The 23,747-nt window shown below is 52.8% G+C and overlaps 2 protein-coding genes across 8 annotated transcripts in view; one reads left to right on the top strand and one right to left on the bottom strand.

Moving 5' to 3' along the window:
- The window catches only part of RTEL1 (regulator of telomere elongation helicase 1), a 44,022-nt gene extending 41,184 nt beyond the window's left edge, over nucleotides 1–2,838 (bottom strand). For all 4 annotated transcript variants that reach the window (XR_014572940.1, XM_083801071.1, XM_083801073.1 and 1 more), the window contains exons 1-4: nucleotides 2,695–2,838; nucleotides 2,309–2,427; nucleotides 1,174–1,372; nucleotides 711–804 (exon numbers count right to left, since the gene is read on the bottom strand). Coding sequence is in view for 3 of the 4 variants with exons in the window: in XM_083801071.1 (XP_083657197.1) it covers nucleotides 711–804; nucleotides 1,174–1,372; nucleotides 2,309–2,410 (395 nt within the window). In the remaining variant the exon portion in view is untranslated. The remainder of the gene's footprint in view (nucleotides 1–710; nucleotides 805–1,173; nucleotides 1,373–2,308; nucleotides 2,428–2,694) is intronic.
- A 4,703-nt stretch (nucleotides 2,839–7,541) lies between these two features.
- On the top strand, nucleotides 7,542–22,844 carry STMN3 (stathmin 3). Of its 4 annotated transcripts, none has more exons than XM_083802108.1 (5): nucleotides 7,542–8,141; nucleotides 15,388–15,483; nucleotides 15,969–16,144; nucleotides 17,102–17,293; nucleotides 17,635–22,844. In XM_083802108.1, the coding sequence occupies exons 1-5, from the start codon at nucleotides 8,123–8,125 to the stop codon at nucleotides 17,692–17,694; spliced, it is 543 nt and encodes a 180-aa protein (XP_083658234.1). In that variant the 5' UTR covers nucleotides 7,542–8,122; the 3' UTR covers nucleotides 17,695–22,844. The 4 variants fall into 4 exon arrangements, with proteins under 4 accessions (XP_083658234.1, XP_083658236.1, XP_083658237.1 ...); XM_083802110.1 differs by lacking the exon at nucleotides 7,542–8,141 and adding an exon at nucleotides 8,277–8,368; XM_083802111.1 differs by lacking the exon at nucleotides 7,542–8,141 and adding an exon at nucleotides 9,372–9,405.
- The last annotated feature ends 903 nt before the right edge of the window (nucleotides 22,845–23,747 follow it).

Below are 23,747 nucleotides of genomic sequence, written 5' to 3'. Positions count from 1 at the left end.
TTGTAACAGCTATATATATATTTTTGACTTTATGGTACTATATTTCTCCTGGTAACAGTGGGAGGTAATGAGTAGCAGCTTACATCATCCACTGTAGAATCTGGGTTCTGTTATGACAGTTCAGCCAAACAAGCTGGGGCTGTCACCTATTACAAGCCATTCAAGAGGCAGCAGTCACTGTTATGAAAAGATTATCGCAGGAATTAATGCTCTGTAATCATTCATAACACTTTTTTTTCCTCCTTATTACAAGGTTGTATCTTCACAAGAAGCATATAAACCAATTATTTCTGCAGATCCAAAAGGCTCAGTTGCACGCTGTCACTCATGCCAACAGCTGAATGCTGTGACAGACATCGGTACAACAAAACAAAGTTCTTTGTGGATTTACTTCATTCTTAAGGAGTTCAACTTTGTAATAGCTTCCCACTATCTTAAAAGGGGAAAAAAAAAAGGAATATTAGAAGCAAATGTGTGAAGAACCGAAACCAGACTGAATTCAGGAAATTCTAGGATTGAATGAGAAAAAAAAAAAAACATATCAAAGAACTCCAGGTTGTACACATGCACATTAAGAGAACTACATTTCAGTGAGTATCTTTTTTTTTAAACATTCATAAATTTATATGCACATAAATTCAACAACAATTAAAACAGGGATTTTCTCCACCTTCTCTTTGAAAAGGAGCATTATCCTAAATTGTAATTACCTGTAGACTGTGTTCTTCAATTCATTAATGACCTGTGTAAGTTGTGAGTGCGTTCTGGATGCATAAATTATTTTAGGAATGTCAGTGTAATAAGCTGCCAAACAGAGGGAAAACAAATCAGAAAAACATTATTAACACACCAAGAAGAACACAAGATACTGTTAGTCTCCTTTCCCAGCCGGTGCTGTGGTAACAATTTGCCTTGTAGAGACAGCAAGAACTTTTGTCATACAACTATCCATACACAGAAAATGAGCTAAATGGATTTCTAGTGCTCTAAGAAAATTAAAAATACACAGAACACCTTTGAAATCTGTAAAACAGTGTGAATCTGCGCGGCAGCTGCTAAACAATGCCTCCATGGCTTTTATAATTCCATACTTTCTAGGAGCGATAGATAAAAGCAAGCGTTCACTAACATTCCTGCATCATTCCCCCTGAGCATAAAAGTCAAAGTACGTACTTGGGACATCAGCATCCGTGGCAGCATTACCCCAGGATGACATGGGTCTGTCAGGAAAGAGCTCGACTCCATTCATACGCTGTGCAATTTTGCGGGCTGAGATAGTATCTTTAAAGTGCTCCCGCCAGGCCAGGGTGGAACACAGCAGGCAGAGCGTCTTTCCTGTACCTGTAGGGCTCTCCAGAATGCCATTTACCTTCTTTATTGAAGAGAAATAAAATAAAAAAGGAAAAAAAAAAAAAAGAAGAGTAACTAGCAACGAGATTCAACTAGAACAGGTCATTGTGCTGGACTACATTTTCCTCAGTAAAAGCGCAATCAGTATCTGGTAAACTATACCACACAGACAAACAATACGTACTTCACACAGAGCTTTTATAAATGCCCGACCTGCAGGGCACTCTAATCAACTTAGTAAAGCCCAACCTATTAACCTCTATTTAGCAGAAGAACTCCCCACTCCTAGAGTAACTAGAACGAATTCTATTTGAGCTAAAAATACATGAAGATATTAGATGTTATTGCAAGACCCCAAAATGGCTCAGATTGCAGACTGCTTATTTCCTTTAGAATGAAGGCTACGCCTCACGTCACAGCTTTGGCAGAACTTTTTGCAAGCAGGTCCACTTTTAAACACCTAATCTTACTGAACCTTACAATTTTAAAGCACAAAGCAATCTTACAGTTTACAATACTACTCACTTAGTATTCCTTTATTGTTCCAGGTTAGGCAGAAATATCCTAGCTATGATTACAGTGACCATCATCTGCACATTTCTGAGTATTTAATAACCGCATACTAAAATAAAAGTAGAAGTAAAATAGATTTTAAAAAGGTGGCATGCAGTAGAAGTAAAATAGTCAGAGAGGGCTTTAAAAAGGCAGCATACAGACAACAAAAAGGAAACCTGAATAGCGATGGTTTCTTAGCAGATGAACCAAAGCGCATGAAGGAAGCAAAGTGCCACGGAGCTGCCCTGCGCCACGGGCAGGAACCGAGGCTTGTCACATGGCCTGAATTTTTGGGCTGACCTGTGCGGTGCCAGGAGCTGGGCTCAATGATCCTTGTGGGTCCCTTCCAACTCGGGATATTCTATGGTTCTGTGACTCTATGATTCCTGGGGGGAGAACTCACCTTCTGCAGGCACTCGAGCACCTTGGCCATGTACACCTCCTGGCACTTGTACGGCTGGAAGGGGAAATCCACCGGGACGCCGTTCAGCGTGATCCTGGGCATCCTCACCGAAGGGGGGCCTGCAGCGGAGCGCAGCCTCGTCACTCGCCCCGCCGACGGGCCGCGTACCGCCTCGGGCCCGGCCCCGAGCCCCGGTCCCGCCGCCAGCAGCCGCCGCCGCCTGGCCCGGGGGAGCGCGGGCACACGGGGCCGGGCCGAGCCGGTGCAGCCAACAGCCCCGGGACCCCCCCCCTCTCCCGGCTCCCAGCCCCCATTCCCGGTCCCGGTCGCGGCCCCATCGCTGTTGCCATGATAACGCCCCCGGAAGCGCGGCTCCCGCTGCTCACCCTCCGCTCCGCCGTTCGGAATCCCCGCGCCCGTCTACACGCCCCCACTTCCGCCCCGTGCGTCCTGCGACACTTCCGGCGGGGCGCCGCCGCCAGGCCTGCGCCGTTGCCAAGGGAACGGGGCCTTGGTTGTGGGGGGGCGCCGGCTGGGCCCTGAGGGACCCGGGCTGGGGCCGGCGGCGCTGGGGGCTGGGGGCCTGCCCGTCACCGGGGCCTTCCCGTCCCGCCGGGCTCCGCTCCGGGCCCCTCGGCCTCAGAGAGGCCGTCGAAGGGGTTTCTGTGTGCGTAGGGTGCCAGCAAACCGCGCGGTGTGGGAATAAACGTTGAGGGCGCGGTTTGTCTGTTTCCCCAGGTGTCACAAAAGCACGGTTTTGTGAGGGGGGAGGTGGGAGGCCGATATCCCGTGCCCGTCTGTGTTCCTGCAGCTCCCCACACCGCGAGGTGGACACTGCACATGCAGAACAGGAGGCAGCTTGCTGCACTGTAATTTTCCCTATTAAAAAAAAAAAAAAAAAACCTATTCCCTGCTAGGGGTAGTGTTTGTATGCAGAAGTGTTCAAATATTTAACCATTAAAGGGAGCAGACCTTAAATGCGAGTGTTATATAATCTGATCTCAAGTTTCTGGTCTATTCTGTGTCTTCCCTGTGTTCAGTTATGGGTTTGCTGGTGTGTTTTGTTTGCCAGCCTTTAAATTTCTTGAGTTGAACTTGCCTGGCTTGTAAATTGTCTTTAATTATGGTTAATGGGCTACAGAGTTCAGAGTTATTCCTTCAGTACTTCTCAGTGCTCCATGCTAAATGTAACAACTAATTTTGTTCATGCTTCTGACTGTGTGAACTCTTTAACTCGATACCCATCGTGCAAGATTAAGCTGCAAATGAAATGACTTCATAAAAACTGTAAAATGCCATGACAGTGAGTGAGATTTATAATGGGGAATAAAGGCATAAAACTGATCGCAAATATATGGAATATTGTCATTATTTCATTTAAACATAGCCTTACTACGCTGAAGAATAATATCAGTACTGCATAAAATCCGATTATTTTAACTGCTATTTAAGTAATGTTGATTTAAGCAATGTTACCTTTAGAGAGAAGAGCTGGAAGGCTACCAAACCCAAAAAGGAGCGTGAGTCAGCAGATGCGCCAGTGTCCAGGGGCAAATGAGTCAGCACTGGCTAAGTGCTCCTTATCCTTCTGGAGGGTTGTTTCTCTGCACCATTTACCTTACTTGACCAAGTCTGCAGTGCCGGCATCGGCAAGCCTGCCTGTCAGCGCTGCACCCAACCATTCTGAAAACTACGAGCAGAGAAAACAAAGCCTTGTAAGCTCAGAGAGAGACCTTTTTTTCTCAATTAAGTTTGCCGAAGAATTGTGAAGGTTTACCAAAACTAGAACATAAAAAAACTAGTTTACTTTGTGACACAGACAGGACAAGTAAAGGCATTGGTTTTATGCCTGGACTGTCACGCTGGTGTCTGGCTCCCTAGGACAAAATCCAAAGCAAGAGTTTGGAGGAGGAGGAAGAGAGAGAAAAGGAAGTTTTTTAAGTAAAAAGAAAGGTCAGAACAGTGATTATATGGCAGGCCTGTCCCAACACCTTTAGCAGTCTCTACATGCTAAGACGAGGAAATACAGGCTTAATGCGGTTCCTCCCTGCTTGCTCAAATTAGTGGATGGTGATCTTGGATGAACTTTTTTTTTCATTTGAAGTTGTGCCTTCAAGGAAAGAAATGTGCAGAAGAAAAACCTTGAAAAAGGTGATCCTGTGTAGGGGAGCGGATGTATGAGTGACTGAACTGCAGAGAGTCCTGCAGGCAGAAAGCTTGTACAGTGCAGGAGTACAAAGTGGATAATCCTCATTTTTGTTCAGAGGCCACCTATGCAGGACTTCCCTTCCCAGACAAGCAAGAATCTTGAGGAATGGGGTAAGAGAGTTTGAAGAGCAGCAGCAACTGACCATAAAACTGCTGCTCTTGGTGGGAAAGATATTTTTCTCCTTTCAGATAGGAGAGGATTAAGTTGCCATACCTTGTCCTTCTGGGGATATGTAATGGTTCCCGTAGCAACCATCTAAAACTTTAGTTTGGCCACATAATTATTGGGTTCTTTTGAGTCCAGATAATCCAGAGCCTTGCTGTCTCTCCACTGTTGGAAAACAACAAAACTGCTTTCCTCTTTGACGCTCAAATTTTCACACAATCATCCCGTCATTAGGAAAGTAAGTAAATGCCCGTTTCGCAGATGAAGAAGCTGAAGCAGGTGGGATTAGTGACCTGGTGGAAGCTGTATGGCAATCACTGGACCAGAGCTCACAGCTTCATGTTTTCAAAATTTCTTCTTTACCATTTGTAGTTGCTCAGCCATCTGCCCTTGCACTGCTGACTTTTGTACACGCGCTGCCAGTTGTAGCTGAGCACCCCGGGGTGACCTGGATTCATGGCTTGCTTTACACCTTTATGTGACTGAATTAGCACAACTCTTCTTCCCCGTCCAGACCCTTTGTGTGACTTGGCCTCATTTCTCAAGTGCACACGATAGATACTAAAGAGGAAACTTCAGACTAACCCTGTTGTTTCCCTTGCCTTCAGGGAAACATTTTCCTGATTTAGTGCTGGTGTTGTCACGGGTTTCTCTCTCTCAATTCTTTTTCTCCTTGTATTATTTAACAATTTTGGGGGGGTTTACTGCTGCCCTATCTGGAATTTTTATTATTTCTTGCCAACTAAGGCAGCTTCTCCCAGCTTGAGGCTGGAAATGGTGCTGGAAGGTCTCATGACTATGGTATTGCCCAGTAAGGTGTTAGTCTCCCGTACTGCAGCCCATGTTCTTCCTTTTAGACCAGTAACTTCCCAAGTGGCTTCATTATTCACTAGGTAAAATTACTCTCCAAATATTTCGCATTGCAAGCCACACTTCTGCCAGGCTGGCAGCCGCAAAGAGCAACGTAAAGTGTGCTAGGCCTGTGACCCTCTTGGTAACAACCACAACTTGCAAATCTTCCTCTGAACCGCCCTAGATGATGGCGTCCTGTAATGAAACAGGAAGGTTGCTACGGGTCCCTCTTTTGGGGGTATTGAAGAGAGATTTTTTTCTATCAGATTGGAAATTTTTCTTTCCTTTTTTTTTTTTTTTTTTCCTTTCTTCAAAGGGCATTCCAGTGCTTCAGAGCTAACAGAAGAGCTTCCTTTAGTGGTTTGCACAGCCATACTGTTGTAGAATTGCATTTTTTCAGCATTTTTGACAGTGTGAGTTATTGGCAGAAGCCCCTCCTATGTTAAAAGACATCTAGGAAAGTTTGATCGCTTAAAATGCTGAAAACATTCACAATGGAGTAGTGAAAGAAGTACATGCTATAAAATTAACTTCTTTGCTGATTCCCCTTGAAAATCTCTTTTTTCCTGAGAGCCTGCCTGGTTACATGTCAGGTGTGCTGAAGGCAGAGGACGCTTTAGCCAAATAGTCACTAATTTTCCCTAATCCTCATCTTGAAGAACACCCAATGCCTTCAGAAGCTCCCTGGTGAAAACCAGAGGGAACTCAAAAAGACAGTTACCTTTAAAACAAGGAAGAAATATCTCCTGATGTTATAGGTGGATCCAGAATTAATTATATTGAAATTATTTATATGACAGGTTATTTAGAAAGTATGAACAACACCGGACCTGAAGTGTGTGATGTGTTGCATAGCCACATAAATCTAGTTTGCTCACCAGTTCTTGTGTAGCGTACTCCGCTGGGACACATGCCCTGGTACCTTGAAAGTGTTCCTTTTTCTAAATAAAAGGAAGAAAACACCTGTGATCGATGCCTGGAAGCTCCAGGATGTTGCAAAGGGCAGACAGACCCTATCAGATCTCGTAGGTGAATAAAAACCAAAGCTCATATTGAATAGTGGGAGAATTATTCCAGCATTCACATGCCTGGGAGAGCTGTCTTCACCTACTGATGGTGAAGCGCGTTTATTGGAACATAGGAAACTTCAGCCTGCTGGCTTCAGGATAGCCTATAAAGTCCTAGAAATTCAGCCCAAAGAGAAAACAGAGGGATTTGCAAAAACAAAATGAGCCTTGTATAGAACAGGAAGCTGTTAACCGTCCAGTCAGGATTAAAAACAAACAAATAAAAAAAACCTCCTGATCCAAATACATGGTGAAAATGTGTGGATACTGCTAATATTATTCCGATTAGACTTATTTTATATATATATATATTTTTTTATTTTATATATATACATATTTTTTTTTTTTTCTGTGACAAGGCTTTTCATTTTGCACGCAGTGCTGAGGGAACAGGACACTTAGAGATTAGGGAAAAAAATAGGAAAAAAGGGAGACCTCTGACTTCTTAAGTGAACGTGGTAGGCATAGCAGAGTGCTTCCATCCCTGTCTAAGCCAGAGCGCCTGCAGCTCCTTGAAGAGCCCATGGCTCCCTGCAGCTGCTGGAAGGGTTTGGCAGCGTCTGCATTGCAGCGCGCTGGGAAACTCGGGGTTTGTCAGCCGGGGGGGATGCTGACGGCTGGGGGATTGCACGGGAGCCTCATGCAAAGGGTGTCCGATGAGAAACGAGGTGGGCTTTGTGGTCGGCGGGGTGACACCGGGGTGCTGCTGCTGCTGTCAGCAGGAAATGGGGGGGCTTCCCTGGTCCTGGAGGTGCTGCGATACGTACTTCAAAAGCACAGAGGTACCGGCCTCTAGCAGCCGCCACAGATGGTGAAATGACAGAAAATGGGACATAAAAGAAAAAGAAAAGATGTCCTGATGCTCAGGTGGAAAAAAATAAATACAGAAAAGTGCCACTGAATCCAGCAGGCTGTGTTCTGCTCTTCCCCATCTACCGTCTCAGCACCATCACCCCCTGCCTGCAGCCCCTGTTGTGCCCCAAAGGACGGAGCCCAAAAGCACCCAGGCTGCTGGGCCCCCTCCTCCCTGCGCCGCCGGGCTGAAAATGCGGCAAGATTTGGGTCTGGGGGCTGCAGCCCTGCCTCGCCGAGCCACAGCCCACCCGCAGCCCCCCGGCCGGCTCCGCCTGGGGAAGCCTTGCTTAAAACAACGATAAAACCCAGAGAACCGGCTCCTTTCTGCTTTCAAGGGACAAGGAAGGAGAAGCAGCCGAGCCCGTCTCGAGCAGACAAGAAAGGGAGGAAGAGGAGGAAAAGCCATCTTCTGCTGGCGTGCGGCTGGGTGTGTCTGCTCGCTCCCCCCCCCCCAGTGGGGCTGCATTTCTGGCAGGCAGTCCGACTGGGAGGGACCGGGCGTCAAAGCCACCCAGGAAAGGAGGCCTGATCCGCTCATTGCCATTCCCAGCCGGTGACCCCTTCCTTCTCCTTCCACCTGCTCCGTGCTGCGGGCGCTCCGACCTCCCCGCCGCGGGTGCCGAGCCCGCTCCCCATCGCCACCGCAGCCCCGCGCCCCACGGCAGCATGGCCAGCACCGTCTCAGGTAGGGCAGGACCTGGTCAGCCCCACGCTGCCTGGATTGATTTTTTTTTTTTTTTCCTTATTCTGATTTATATATATTTTTTTTTTCCTCGAGCTTTTTCTTTTCTTTCTTTCTTTTTTTTTTTTTCCTTGCGTTTCGGGGGAGTTCTCCGATGAGGCGGCAGCTGCCATGGCAGCATTGTTCCCCTTCCTCCCCCAGGCACACACCCCTCTGATGCAAGATAGCAGGTGGGCTTTTTATTTTAATACGAATACACATGCGATAAACTTGCCGGTTTAAAATATTGCTGTCATTACGTTGCACCATCGGAAGATGCTGCTGCATGCCAATTAATAATTATTTTTGTAGCGTGATGCAGCTTTTTTTTTTTTTTTTTTCTCCTAAGAAAAATGTGCTCGTTGTGTAGCTGGATGCAGAGAAATTAGAAATTGCATTTTGTTGTGTGAAGATGATAGATTGCCTAAATGGATATCGGAAAAAAAAAAAAAAAAGATGCAGACAAGATGCTGATGGTAATGCCCTAAAATATCCCTCCCCACGCCCAACCAGAAAAACCTGGGTGGGTTTCTGTGCATTCTCAGAGCTCCCCAGCCCTGCATTTCTTTCACAGCTCGCTTTTCTCCATTAGGAGATGCTTCAGGGGAGCGGTCCTCTGATGGCGTTGAGTGAAACCAAATGCTGCAAGGGAAGCCCTTCCTCCCCCCTGCAGTAATAATGGGAATAATAGCGTAGCCCGGGGAGCCTGCTGCTGAGGGTCGGCTTTGGCTGCAGCATCCCGGGCTGCAGTGAGGGTGCTTCTCGTGCCAGACTGCTTCCTAAAGACGAGTTTTGCCCCTTTTAGCTGGAGAGTGGGAATTCGAAGGAGTGGGAATTCGAAGGGCTGGGACTGGGAACTCGGGTGAAGGAGAAGAAAATCCCGAAATGATACAATGAGCAGGGGGTGGGGCTGAAGGGTCTTCTTTTCCTTAGAAATAAAATAAGTTTTATCCTGAAACTGCTCTTAATTTTTCAGTGATCAAAGAGGGGCTTGGGTGGGTGAGGCTGAATCCTAGACGTAGGTCTGGATATAAAGAAAAGACAAAAAGAAGTGGGTAGTGCTTTGTGCCCCCTCCCAGCCGGAGAACCAGCCAGAAGGAGACCAGGCAGCATCCCTTGCTTCTTTCACTGGCCTTTGCCCGTGTCTCCTCCGTGCATTTTCCATCCCTTTCTCCTTTTAAAAAGCAGCGGAGAAAGGGACAGAAAGATGGGAGGTGCCGCGGCGCGGGTAAGGGTGCAGCTGATCCTGGGGGGGGGGGGGGGCTTTGCATTAACTAAAAATGGTGAAGCAGCGCTGTGAAAATGCCTCTTGGTGACAGGCGGCGATCGTACGAGCGTCGCCGTGTGGGTGGGTGCACGCGTGGGGCAGGGCCCATCCTGCTGCCCCCTGTCCCCGCTGGGGGGACGGAGCGGGGCTCCCAGCCACCGAAACCACGGCTGCTTCGGACGTGACGGGGGGCGAGGTGGTGGGATGAGGGACGCGGGGGCGCAAAACGTGGCTCCTTTTGCTGCATCCTCGCCCTCCCAGCCCGCTGGGATGTTCCACCTGCGGGAAGACGCTGCTTTAACGTCAAAGGGGATCGCGAAGCGTGTGCTTCGGAGGCGCCGCGCTTCCCCCTGGCTCCCTCCACGCAGGGAGGCGATGTGAAGGGGGAGGGTGTGAGGGGAGAGGAGGGCTGTGGCAGGGGGAGGCAGAACAGGGCGCTGGGTGCGCGGCGCGGGAGCGACGCTGAGCCTCGCCCAGCTCTGCAGGGAGCTGCCGCCCCTCAGCCGCTGCCTTCAGCCAGGGGCACAGCCTGGCAAGGCAGGAGGAAAAGGCAAGCAGGTGCTTAAATTAACGGAAAAAGCCTTGTGTTCTTTATTTTCTTCCTTATCCCCAGCAAAAGCCAATCCGTGCTGAAGGGAGAGCCGCTGTAATTTGCCTGCAGCTGCCGCCCAGGGGCCAATCCCCCCCCCCCCCCCTTGGGAAGATCTCCCTGGCTTCATTTAACCCGACAGGATCCCCGGGATGAAAAGAGCCGGGGCTTGCATCCCCCCAGCCCAGCAGATATATATATATCCACCTGCCTCCGCAGAGCGTTTCCCCCCCCCCCAGCCTTGGCCGTGGCTGTTTTGTGCGGCGGCACATGCTCAGTGCAGGCTCAGCTGCGGTGCTGGCCGCGCTGCGCGGGCACAGCACGCAGGGCAGAGCCCTCGCGCCTCCTCCCCGCGCCCGCCGGACGAAGCCAAGCGTCGTCGGACACCCCGGAAAGGGGAGGCAGCCCAAGGCCCGCAGCCCCAGGGGGCTTCCCCCACCACCCGCGGGTGTCGGGGGCTGAACGCAGAGACGCGAGCGGCGGTTCACCGAGGTTACGAAACGATGCGGTACGGGGAGAGCCTCGTGGGGTTTGCTCGGATGCTGGCGTGGCTGGGAAGGTGGAGGCTGGAGGGAACCCGGGCTGGTGGTTCCCGGCCTCGCAGCAGGGGATGGTAGATGTGTCCGGATGGATCCTGGGGTTTTCCCCTCCTGCACTGAGCTGCAGGGGCAGGATGGCTTTCTGTGGGTCAGGGTTACCCCTGCCTCCCTTTTCCAAATGGCTCTGGGGGACACCGCTCAGCGCTGTCCCACACCACTCCTATGGCTGGTGCTGGGCAGAGTCAGACTCCTTTCCACCTAACCTCTCCATCGCCTTGTTCTCAAGAAATCACTATTAATATTCCTTCTCTTCAGTTGTTGATAGAGTACATATGGCCTGACTTAGTCCCTTTATTGGGACTTCAGCTGTACAAGCCAAGAGAACCTGTTTTAGGTATTTTTGTATTCCTACCAACGTATCCAAACAAGGCATCTAAATCCTTGGATTTTTTTTTTTATTATTATTTTCTAAAAGATAAACCATATCTTCCTTGATGGCACCGTGTAGATACTGTGATGATCCCTCAGATGCCTCAGAAGAGCCCTTTCTTGAAGTACATCGGTGTCGGTTCAGAGCTGGTGGACGCTTTGTTTGTCAGATGAGTGTGTTCTCCTTCTGCAAAGGAAAAACCGAGATTTAGTGCTCTGATGTGGTAATTAGAAGGTTTGCAGGCGAGGCCTTTGGGACAGCAGTGTGGGCAGCAGCGTGGACTGCAACTTCTTGCTGTATTGGGGTGAACGGGGCTGGTGGCTCTTGATGACGATACATGGAGGGACCTGAAGCTCGCTAAAACTTCTATACCATGTTCTGCTAATTGATTGGCAGCAACAATCCTGCCTCATCCCTTCTCTCCAAGCCTCTTCCTCCCTGCTGCCCTGGTGACATGGGCCTCACTCTTCCAGGCATAAGCCTATGATAAAAAAAAAAATTAAAAAATATGTATATATATGATTTAGAAATACAAAAGAGCTAGATCAAAGACCATGTGTATGCGCTGTAGCACTTAGGCGCACCTCAGATGGTGAAGAGCTGCTCAGCATATTTTCAAACAGTCCTTTTATTCTTTTGAGGTACCTCTACACGTTCAGTGCCGTAATGGAGAATTTTGCATTCTCTGAGGGGTACAAAAATATCTCTGCATAATGGAAAAGTGCAATAACCCTCAGTAAACGAAAATGAAACCAAGATCCAGAGAGACCAAATGTCTGCCTGGAGTCACACAGCGTGGCTGTACCTGACGCAGCATGGCACTGATGAACTTCTGCCTTATCCTGTTCCCAGCTCCTTGGTAGCTCTTTGTCTCATCCCAACCTGACCGCACAGATCTGCATTTGCCCCAAACCCACCAACACGCTGGGACAGCCACCTCCGTTTTGGCTCCTTCCTCTGCTTTATCAAGCACCCCAGTCCGTGCTTCTCCCTCCTGGCGACCCATCACCGACCCAGCCCAGGCTGCTGGCTCTCTGCGGCACAGCTCGGCCCCCGCGCTCCTGCTGACACAGGAGGGGGGAGATTTCCTTGGTTATTTTCCTGCAGGCGCTCCACATGTTCCAGCCCCAGAGCCCGAGTGATTTGCTGATCTATTGGCTGCCTGTAATGTGGGTTGATGGGGCGTACACACGAGCTGCAAATGAAACCTAGGAGGGCATGAGCCAGGTGGTTGGAAACCCCTGCTGGGGGGTGGTTCAGCAGATGTCCGGCAGAAGGCAAAGTGAGCCTCACATCTGCCTGTCCTCGTGGACAGCTCCAAAAACGGGCCCACGTTCACTTCTGAGCCTCGCATCTCTGAGACGCTGCCTGGCATCAGCGTGGGGCGCGACCTCTGATCTGAACAACCCCTCCAGTGAGTTGCCGGGCTTTGTTTTCCTTTTTCAACACCAGCGGAGCTGTATCGCTCCCATTTTTCCCGGATCCCGCTGGTTTCACTGCTTCCCCTTCCTCTTCTGGTTGTGTGAGCTCTTGTGCTGTCCTGGTGGTGGATGTTGTGTGGCAGGAAGGTGGACGCGAGTTGGTCTGAGACAAAGGTCTGGCCGTTATCTTCACGGCAGCGTTCTTACTGGGTGAGAACATCTGCACCCTGTTGTACTCCGAAGGCTCCTCGGGGATTGCGGTTGCATTTATTGTGTATGTGGCACGGCAGGATTTGTGCCGAAGGGCCCCGTTCCCCATCTCTCTAGTTCCTTTACCTTCGGTTTGTGTTTTGGCTACATTTATAATCGGACTTTTCTCATCTTTTCGTGGTATAATATTCTTTATGGAAGCACTTTTTGCTTCTCCAAAGCTATCTTTGTGAAACCAGCGATTTTCTCGTAACAACCTTCCTTTGACCTTGCTACCAGATGTAGCACACTCATTCCCATCCCTTTAATTATCTGGATTCACACAAATGAGCCTCGCTGCGCCTCTGGTTCCTTAGGAATCACCCTGCGTTGGTGTGGTGCCTTACCAGCCCATGTTTTGCCGGGCATCATTAAACAACTACCAAAAAGACGTCTGCTCAGCTTGATTTATCTGGTTAGGAAGCGGAGAACCCAACTTTTTGGGCGGTGACGGGCTGGAGCTGGCAAGCCCTGCGGTCTCACCACCCCACGGGAGGTGGTTCCCTTTGCTCAGCACCGCTCCCATCCCCAGCCGCTGCTCCTTGCCCTGCTCCCAGTCTGTACAGCGCCAGACAGACCCAAACGCAGACAGCCAGGACCCTCCTCTCCTTGCAGGACGCCTGCGCTTATTTAGCCTGCTAACGGTGTGTCGGCCACCTCTTTTTTGTCACTGAAGGTGTCAGATCAAAAAGTGCACGAGGATGGGGGCATCGGGGTGGCAGCTGCTGGCTCTCAGTGCTGGGGGTCGTTCCGGGCTGCCCCTCGTGGGCGATTTATTTTTTGGGGTGGGGATCGGGGTCGGTTGTTTCCCAGGGGTCAGTTGCTTTTCCCAGGGGTCAGATGTTTTCCAAGGGGTCGGTTGTTTCCATGGGGTCAGTTGCTTTTCCCAGGGGTCAGATGTTTTCCCAGGGGTCGGCTCTTTTCCCAGGGGTCATCTCTTTTCCAAGGGGTTGGTGGTTTTCCTAGGGTCGGTTATTTTCCAGGGGACAGTTTTTTTTTTTTCCCAGGGGCTGGGGTCAGTTTTATCCCAGGGGTTGGGGTCAGGTTTTTTCCCAGGGGTTGGGGTAATTTTTTTTCCCAGGGCTGGATCCTTTCCACCCCTTGGTCCCCAAGTCCCCGCCGTGGCACCAGGCAGGGCTGGGGGCAGTGGTGCTGAAGGGACAGCTTTGCACCGCCGGGACAGGGCCGGATCCTGCCCAGGGCCCTTGCCCTGCTGCCGCTGCCGCCGCCGTTGGGCAGGGAAGGTCCCGGTGGGATTAAGGCAGCCGCTACCAAGTGAAATCCCTACAACAGACCTCCTGGAAGGCAGGGCTGCAGCGTGCACCCATCTGCACAGGGAACCATGAAACCGGCACCGGGGACAGCTGCTGAAGTTCAGGGACTGAAACCCAAAGCGCCGGGGTTTGTAGCAAGTGCTAGGAGACAAACCGGTGGGTCGGGGATGTGGCACATCTGCTTGATGTCTCGGTTCCACCCAGGACCATCTGTAATGGTAAAGAAAGGACCTTGGTGCTTTAGGTTAAGTGCTGATGTCTCCCATTTCAGCCAGGGGACCCCGCTCTGGGCTCCGGCAGCACAGCACCAGGCACCAGCTTCCTGCCGCGCGCCACCAGCCCAGCACAACGCGGCGCTCCCAGAGGCTTTCCAAAGTCCTCGTCACTAGGAACAAAATCGAAATGTCCTGCCCTGTGGCTTGCATCGCTGATTAAACTGCCCCTGTCGGGTACACACATAACCACGGAACTGGGCAGGGCACTGAAACCGGCATGTGGAGCAAACTGAGAAATGCTCAATAAAAATCTGAGCTGCAGGGACCGCTGGTTGGCCCAAGGAGGGTGTTAATTGGGATGAAGTTCCGTGCCTAGGAGGAAAAATAAGTGCAAGGATGAAGCAGGCGCATGGAAACGCTTCTCTTCTGGCAGAGTAGCTAAGGGAAGGCAGAGGAGAAGATCGGAAAGATGTCTCTCAGAAGCTGTGCTACACAGATTTGTACTGCCTCAAAATTGTTCTGCCTCTGATGCTTCTTCACATCACAAAGGTTTGGGGGGCTCCCTTTCCTGGCCTGCTGGAGGGTCTTGCCGTTGGGGTGGTGTGATCACTGAGGGTGCTGCAGAGCATCCCCTGGTCACAGGGACGCTGAGCAAACCTGAGGGCTCACAGCAGCAGAGCTCAAAGGGATCGTGCAACTCCCTGCCCTTTGCAGAAGCAGTTGGGGACTGCAGAGCAGCACCAAGCCCTGCCTGCACGATCCCACCGCGTCCTCCCTTGCCTGCTTCGGCGGTGAATTGTGAAATACTGGGAACTTGCCGAGGGCTGAGAAGTGCTTCTGGGTGTCCGTGGGCATCCTTTACCTCCCAGTCTGGAGGTGGGACGCAGAAAGTGTCTGGGCAGCAATGGCTGTGGGGTTAATTTTGAGGGCTGAAGCGCGTCAGCTCCGTTGGAGGGAAAATCTTCCACAGGAACTCACGCCTCCAGACATGGTAAAATCCTACTGTCTTCCCATGATGCTGCTACGCTGGTCACTAATTTAGTCTACTCTAGAGCAGATACTCCTTGGGGACCTTTTGGCAACCTATGGCAGCCTGGAAAAGCCTCCACAGAGCCTGGTAGCTACAAACAGACCTCCTGGTGCCCACTTGCTTCTTTTCTCCATGAAAAAAAAAGAGCTACCATTGCCATTAGACTCCCTCCTCATTGCTGTTTCTTATTTTTCAGCCTACAAGGAGAAAATGAAGGAGCTGTCCCTGCTCTCCCTCATCTGCTCCTGCTTCCACACCCAGCCGCACCCTAACACCATCTACCAGTATGGAGGTACGTAACCTGCTCGCGTGCAGGCTGCAGAATTGTCTCCAAACGCCCCTGCCGGCACGTCGGTCGATGTGGGAGCTCGCCAGCACCCCCCAGTCCCCTCCTGGGGCAGCAATCCACATCTCGGCCCAGGCCCCTCAGTTCGGTCTCCTTCCCAGTTGATTTTATTAAGACACGGCTCGCGTCTTCCAATATCTTTCTGCGGAAGGCTCGCAGAAGCTGCTGGCGGGGCTGTCTGGTTTGTGCTGGGGCGACGCACTGCATTAATGGCAGTGTGGCCTTTCAGCAGCTGTACTGGGAATTTAAAATAATTGTATTGGCCTGGGGGGGATGAAGCTGACTCATTAGGAAATTCTGGAGATAGAGCAAAATCACCCAGGTCAAGACAGGGGGATTAACACATTATTCCCACGTGAAGAGCTCAGTGCCCTCAGGCCAACGCTCTCCCGGGTGTCGCAGTCCACAGAGCTCTTGTTTTCTCCCCCAAGATATGGAGGTGAAGCAGCTGGACAAGAGGGCATCAGGTCAGAGCTTCGAGGTGATCCTGAAGTCGCCTTCAGATTTATCTCCCGAGAGCCCCATCCTTTCCTCCCCCCCCAAGAAGAAGGACCTGTCCCTGGAGGAGCTGCAGAGGAGGCTGGAGGCTGCAGAGGAGAGGAGGAAGGTAACGAGACGTGGCCTTTCGGTGGCGGGTACCAATCGCGCCAAACCCTAAAGCGGGCTTCTCAGGAGCAATCTAAACCGACCAGCGTTAGTGTTCTTACCCTTAGCGTTACTCAGCTGTAAACAGTCAGGCAAGACGTGGGGATGATGAAGGTTTGCAGCCTGTTTTGGGCAGCAAATTGGGCTCGATGGCCACGGTTGTCCTGTTCCTACAACTGCAGAGCTGTTCGGAGCCCTCTCTGGCCTCGTGGGCATGACCAGGCTATGGCAGAGCTCTTGCTCACCCGAGTTCAGCTTCAAACCTCGCTTTTCTAACAGCTGCCTGTGCTACTTCCCAGCTTTTATCGTGAAATATCTTCCAGTGAAAAATACAGAAAAGGAGAAAAACTGCAGAGTAAGGCACAGGATAATTGTTAGGACAAGAGGGAATGGTCTCAAGCCATGCCAGGGGAGGTTTAGGTTGGATATTAGGAAAAAATTCTTCACTGAATGGGTTGGGAGGCATCGGAAGAGGCTGCCTAGGGAAGAGTCACCGTCCCTGGAGGTCTTCAGACGTGTAGGTGGGGTGCTCGGGGACGTGGCTCAGTTCGGGGCTTGGTGCTGGGTTGGACCTGGTGGTTTTTGATGTCTTTTCCACCCTAATGATTTTAGAATGGGTGGTGGGAAGGAGGAGAGAGGTGAAATAATTCAAAGACCGAGGAGGACCCTGGCAGGGGGCTTCTGCGCCCCCCGTGCCTGCCCCCGTGGTGCTGCTGGGCACCTGCCCCCGGCACCCGGCTGAGCCAACGCTGCCCCATCACAGGGAGGAGGCGACCGGTCCAAGCGCCTTCCCGGCGGAATATTATGGGCTGGAGGGAGGTGGAGAGGGGGCTGTTCACCAAACCTCTCGGGGGAGGCTGCGGGGAGGCTGAAAGAGGCTCTCCCGTCGGCTCACGCGCCTTCCCCGGCACCTCGCCAGACCCAGGAGGCGCAGGTGCTGAAGCAGCTGGCGGAGAAGCGGGAGCACGAGCGGGAGGTGCTGCACAAGGCGCTGGAGGAGAACAACAACTTCAGCCGCCTGGCCGAGGAGAAGCTCAACTACAAGATGGAGCTGAGCAGGGAGATCCGCGAGGCGCACCTGGCCGCCTTGAGGGAGCGGCTCCGCGAGAAGGTAAATGCACGGGGCTCCAGGGGAATGTGTGGGGCTCCAGAGAAATATGTGGGGCTCCAGGGAAATGCACGGGGCTCCAGGTAAATGCCTGGGGCTCCAGGTAAATGCACGGGGCTCCAGCACCCATGGGTGCTGCAGGCTCCAGACGCCGGGGCTGCAATGGGTATGAAACTGCTCTGATAGCTTTTCTTCTGGCTGGTGCAAACCCTGCGTGCAGGACAGGAGGAAAATAGAGCTTGCAAGAGCAGAAAGTGTCAGCCTGTAGCTGTCGAGAGACACCCTCAGCTCTGGGCTTGCCCTAAAGATTTACCTGCCTGCTGTCCCCTCTCCTGTCTTTGCAGGAACTGCACGCAGCCGAAGTTCGCAGGAACAAGGAACAGCGGGAGGAGATCTCTGGATAAAGGGCTTTTCTACACATCTAGCACCTGATTCCTGTTAACAAACCAACCAACCAACACATTTTATTTTGTTTGTCTAGATGCAGCGTTTGGTTCTCCATCCCCCCCATCCCCTGGTGTTCGTCCCCCAGCTACACGCTTCTCTATCTCTGCATCCTAAATCGTTGGGTACTTGTGGGGATTCACAGATCATAGGGACCTCTAAGCAGAATAGCAACTAGCTCACACGAAATAGAGAATCAGTGGATCAGTCGATCAATCAGCTTCTTTGGAGGGTTTGTCCTTTTTTAAAAAATATTTCTTAAACTAATGTAAAACTGAAGATACTAATAAATTCAACCAGCAGTGTCACAGAGATACGGATTTCTTATCCGGGGCTTTTAGTACTCTCGGTGTTTGCTCTGAGCCAAATCTCAGTTTCAGAATAACGGGAAGGAAGTGATGATTTCTGTGTGTGTAGTGGAGTAACGAGTAGAGCCGTGTTTGCCAGCGGTAGGAGAGGCGTGGGAGAGGCAGGGGCTGGCTGTGGCAGCGGGGGCGTGCAGCCCCTCGGCTCTTGGCCATTACCCGAGGCCAGCCCAGGCAGGCAGCGACCCAAAAATCCTCGTCTTCTGGTGGTTCTTTGGTAGCCCGTGTGGAAACAGCTGGGGGGGCTCTCCCAGAGCTCAGCACCACGTCCGCACCGTCCCCATCCCCGTGGGCGCTGGCTGCTGCCCTGGCAGAAGCCTCGGCCGGGCAGCACGGGAGCGGTGTGGTGATGGGCTCCGTCGTGGGGAGGGGACGCAGGGTCTGCAGCTGCCCGGTGCTCCCGAGACCTCCCTCCGTAGGAAGGCAGCTCCAGCAGGGACAGGGCAGGGTGGTGAGATGGCCTTTTAGCGACCGCGATAACCACCCTGCCCTCTTCCCAGTGACGGATGTGGTTCCTCGGTGCCATCGCAGGATGGATGCTGAGGCCAGGGAGCACGGGGCAGAGCCCCAGCGTGCGGCAGGGACGGGACGTGCCGCCCTTCTGCGTGGTCCTCCCTGCCCGGCTGCTTCGGGTGAGGCAGAGCTGAGCGGGAGCAGCTCTGCAGGAAGGGGGAAGGGATGTTCCCATGCTCGTTTCTTGTCTATCTTTAGCTTTTCGAGGCCTATTTTTAAGCCAACTTCGTCTCTCCGTGGAGGTAGAGATGAGCAGGGAATACGCAAGCGTGGCGTTAGCGGCTGACGGTAACGTCACCTGGCTAGGTGACTGTCACAGCCTTCCTGAGCTGCAATGTCACGGCTACGTGCACCACGGGGGCTGCCGCCCGCAGCGCTGCCCACCTTGCGCCCGCTCCGCTTTTGGCTTGAAAGACTGAAAAAGAGGAAATGTTGCGTCTGACGCCGGTGGGGAATCGCCACCCCATCGCTGTGGGGCCTCGTAGGGTGCGGTGCTGGGCAGTCGGCCCTCGTGTGAGCACGGTCTCGGGGCAGGATTTGGCAGAGGAGATGGACGGTGGAGGCTGCGTTCGTTTGGGGCAGAGGGCAGTGAGAACCCCCCTCTGAGCAGAGCTTAGAAATCGCTGTGGTGGCGCGCTTTGGATAGAGCAGAGCGGCGGTTTTGGGGCACGGCACCGGTGGCATCCCTCCCCTCCTCCCCGGCTGCTGTCTCAGCACAAGGAAAGGGGCGCGCGAGGGCTGGAGACATTTAATTCAGGGCCGTGGTGCCCTCTGCACGGCGTGTGGCCGACGTGTTGTGCCGGGGGGGAGATGAGAGATGCCTGCGCTGGGTTTTGAGTCCTTGGGGAAGTCGCTGGGGGAGTGGGCACAGGGGCTGGGGCGAGGAATGGCAGCGGGTGAGGATGGCACACCGGGAGCCGCCTCACCCGCCTCTCCCCCCCTCTTGAAAACCGCGGCCGAGTCTGCTCAGAAGCTGACCTTTTCTGCCTACCCTGTGCTTTACTCGCGCAAAGAATTTGTTACGGCCTGGAGTAAGCATCGGGCGGCCACAGAAACCCAACAGAAAGCCAAAGAGCAGCTGCTGGAAATCAGATCCCTGGGCTCTTTGCTGATCCCCCAGAAGTCCCGGCCAGATTTGGGAGCGACCCCTCTGTGGCCGCAGCACGTTTCGATGTCCGGGGAAGGCTCTGCCCCTGGAAGGAAGGGCTGCCTCCCACCCAGCCCCTTTTCCCCGGGGTTATCGGTGAGCCCCAGCCCCGGCCAGTGACAAAACGTGATTTTGGGCAGAGAGGGAAAAGGAGCGGAAGCTGAGGGTTGAATTTCTTAACCAGTAGCTAACGATCAGTTTATAGTAGCAGCTGTCTTAGATGAGCATCTGTGTAGAGCGCGGCGTCACTGCCAGCATCACCTCATTCATATAGTGACGAGAAATTTTAAAAAGTTTAAAAAAAAAAAAAATTTAAAAAGTAATTTAAGCGAAATGTTTGTGTGTAAGAAATGGTTGAAACTGTCTAATGTCTGTGTCCCGCGTTGGCGGGATCTGAGAAGGTATCTGCAAGATATTAACCCTGTCCTGCTCTCTGTGGTGCTGAGTGTTTGCTTGGTGTGTAATTCTGACCTGGAGCTTGTTGTAAATACTGTTTTTAGTACTATGATTATTATGATTATTATTATTATCAGAAATGTACTCATGAGCAGGAGTCTAGAAGGAGAGAAACGACCGTTTTCCCTCTGTCAGCGGGGCGCACAAGCGGCTGGAGGCGGGCAGCAGGGATGGGGGCAGCCGCCCGCACCCAGCCCCGGGGCTGGGGAGCCGGGGGCAGCGCGTCCTGCGGGCGGGCAGCGGGGCCGGGTGCTGCGGGTACCGGGAGGAGAAGGACAGAGGGATGGAACGAAGGTGATGCTTGGGATGCGTGCTGCGTTTCGGTACGGTTAACATAGCGTGAGCTCATGTGCAAGGGTGAGACTTGGGGTACAAAAGCCCCAAGCCCCCGGTGCCGGCCGTGCTGGGTCAGAGCCACCCTCGCTGCGGTGCCTGAGCCTCAGGCTCGGTCCCTGCCCGGGTCTTGCAGCTCGGTCCTTCGTGCCTGCCCTCCTCCACGTAAGGCCAGCCTTGTCCTCGGGTGGAGGCTTGTTCTTGCAGTAGGTTTGCCTGGCGGTCAGTACCACAGGGAGCTCAGAGGAGAACGACCCAGCAAGGCGGGGAGCCCGGCACGTGGTGCCCACGCAGGTGTGAGCCCTGGGAAACCCATTTTTCTCGCCGTTGTTGGGTTGGTGCCGTGAGGTTCAGTGGATGTGGCCGGAAGATGCGTTGCTGCGGGGGGAAACTCAAGCACCAGAGAAGCAGGGATGCGTTGGGCTGAGCTCTGTGCCGGTGACATCGGGGGACTGGTGCTGTCACCGTTGTGCGATGTCACACAGGGCTGGATGCGCTCGGTGCCACGGAGGTGACTGCGTGAGGGACACGAGGGGACCCGATCCTCACCCTGTGCCACGGGTACTATCGGGGGAACGCGCACAGCGAGCATGGGATCTTCCTGCTCCTGGGGCTGCCGGTGGTTGTGTGCTGCAGCGTCCTTCCTGCCTCAGCTGCGACTAATTAAGTGTCCTCATTAACAGCCTCACAGTCCCATCCTCTGTCAGTCCGGCTGTGATTTCACCGCCATTCCCACACCCCGTGGTCGCAGTCCCCAGGGTGACAGTGCAGGTGGCGGGGCTGGGTTCCTCCCTGCTGCCCGTAGCTGCTCCGTAGCCGGGCTCTGCAGAGGCAAACGCGAGACTTCGTGCTCGGTAGGAGCCTTTCCTCGGGGCGCCCCGCAGCGCTCCTGAGCTGACGGAGGACCCGTGGCTGTGCGAGGGAGGAAAATGAGGCGGTGGCAACGGATTGGTGTGCACGCACCCGGCACAGAGCTCTCCTGAAGGGCCTCTGATTCAAGCAAGGCAGGAAAGCTGAAGCTAAATTAGTTCCCGGGTGATCAGGGGGTCTGTGCGGGAGCTGCAACAAAGGGCCTGAAAGCCCCAGTTCCAGCTCTGCTCACAGTCATCCTTCGTGGCAAAGTGCTCAGCTCAGGGTGCATATGGGGTCTTTCAAGGATGCTCGCCACTCAGACTGCTTCTGGGCCGCGCCTTTTCCTTGTCTTATCAATCGTGAGCCGTGAACCAACCTTGCTGTAAGCGAATGCGGGGCTTCCTCCGAGGTAACCTTTTGGGGACAGTGGCAGTTCATGCAGGCATCCTGCACTGGGGGCAGGCGGTGTCGCTGCCCCTCTTACCAGGCGAACTTCAGCTGGCTTTAGCTTAGCCCAGCTGGCTCCCCGGCCCTGAGCCTGGCCGGCGTGGCTCGTTTCACCCCGTCGGGCTGGGCGCACCACACCAAAACGCAGAGGTGGAGACCATATGTGCACAGACACTCCTCCTACCCCTTGAAATGAGTCAGGGAACGGCTGTTCATGGTGCTAGAGCTTTCTCACCACCCATGCTAGGGACGAGACGACGCAGTAAGGCCAGTAACCTCCACCGCCGCAGGCAGCTGTCTCCTGAGTAGAGCAGAAGTGCAAAGTGCTCCGAGAATGGGAAGCACCAAAGCACGGAGCCGTGTCTCACCCCAGGGAAGGTCGAGGTGGCACGGCGCCATCGGGTGAGCTGTCACCTCCCAGCCATGCTCCTGTCCCCCGGCAGCTGCTGGGGGCTGAGCATCGCCGCCCGCCACGGCTCTGGTGGGACGGGGCTGCGGGGTGGCGAAGGGCTCCCCGTCGCTAGCAGAGCCCGGTCTGGTTCCCGTGGCTCTACCGCGTGCATTTCGTTGTCAGCTTGAGGTTGTCGTTGTGCAAAAAGAAGTGATTATGAAAAACGAGTTAAAAAAAAAAAAAAAAAGAAAAAAACTTGGTATGAAACCATGTGTGTCCATCTCTCCATAAATAGATTGTTTGAGTTCTAAGGCTCCTGTTTGTATTGTGAGAATACCAATAAAATGCATTAAATTGACCTAAAGATTTAACAAAGCAGAATTTAAGCCTCTGTATGTTAAATAAGTACTTTGCACCCAATACAAAAGATGCAGAAACCCATTGTTTATCACTATTCTCAGAGGAAAAAAAATAATAAAACGCTTGAATGAAGGCACCACTACCAAGCCTTGTGGTTAGAAAGGCGAGGGCATGCAACGTCTTTACAGAGGAGGATCAAAAAAGATATAAGACAACTGCAAATACAATAAATCCAGTTCTGGAAAACTTGTGAGCTTCTTCTTTTTCTTTTAATAGAAACCCAGTGCCTGTGTTCCTGATTTCCCAGCAGCCTTCCCCCTGGGCCGGGTGAGGGTGAGCAGGGTTGGGTTCCCCAGGCACGGCCCCAAGAGGACACTGCCCTGGCCTTGGCCAACGTTTCCCTAGGCCTTGATGCACAAAAACTCCCCAAAAGCTGCAGCGGGAAGGTTTGTAACCCCCAGAGACACCTGAAGGGAAGGTGCGTGGCCATTTCCATAGCGGCTGCAGCAGTCGGCCCTACCTGCCTGTGCCCCCAGCCCCGCCGTCCTTGTAGGAATATTTAAAAAGCAGCATCCTTATGGACTGAGGTGCATTTTGTGACCCTACACGGCAGCGCAGGAGAACCTGACCCACGGGGAGGGCAGATGGGGTTTTATCCAGCAGGGCCCTTGTCCTGGGCAGGTTTTTGTAGGAGCAGGGAGAGCGATGCTGCGCAGGCACCGCACCGGCACCGATGCTCTTCCCATGTGCGTGCAGGATGCCGCTGCCTACACAAACAGGAATTCTATTTTTGCAGCATGACCTTCATGGTTTTTAAGATAAGATCCTTTCTGGGAACACAGCATTGCTCGGTTTTCTTCAGAGGTTCGCCATCTGCTGACCCAGGCTTGGGAACTCTTAACAAAGTGATCCTGGTAACCCGAGCCTCTGCATTTGCCTCGCAGCCACAAAAAAACAATTTATATCAGAAAGACCAAGCGTGGCCATCCTCTCCAAGCCAGATCCTTTATCCCGGTGTGATCTGAAGGAGCAAACAGCAGAGGGGCGGGATGTGATGGTGTGGGGCTGGTGGGGTGCTCCCTCTGCACCCACACGCAGCACCAGCACCGTGGCTGCTCAAAGGCACGATCCTGAGGTACTGGGCCAGAC

The sequence above is a fragment of the Anser anser genome, assembly GCF_964211835.1.
Source record: "Anser anser genome assembly, chromosome: 16".
Lineage (NCBI taxonomy): Eukaryota > Metazoa > Chordata > Aves > Anseriformes > Anatidae > Anser > Anser anser.
Note: the sequence above shows the minus strand (reverse complement) of the source record. Positions and strands in the feature narration are given on the sequence as shown.

Excerpts from the sequence above, each read along its gene's own strand:
- STMN3 (XM_083802108.1), top strand. Across the intron at positions 15,484-15,968 it reads CACCATCTACCAGTATGGAG|ATATGGAGGTGAAGCAGCTG; the intron begins GTACGTAACCTG and ends TTCTCCCCCAAG. Across the intron at positions 16,145-17,101 it reads CTGCAGAGGAGAGGAGGAAG|ACCCAGGAGGCGCAGGTGCT; the intron begins GTAACGAGACGT and ends GCACCTCGCCAG.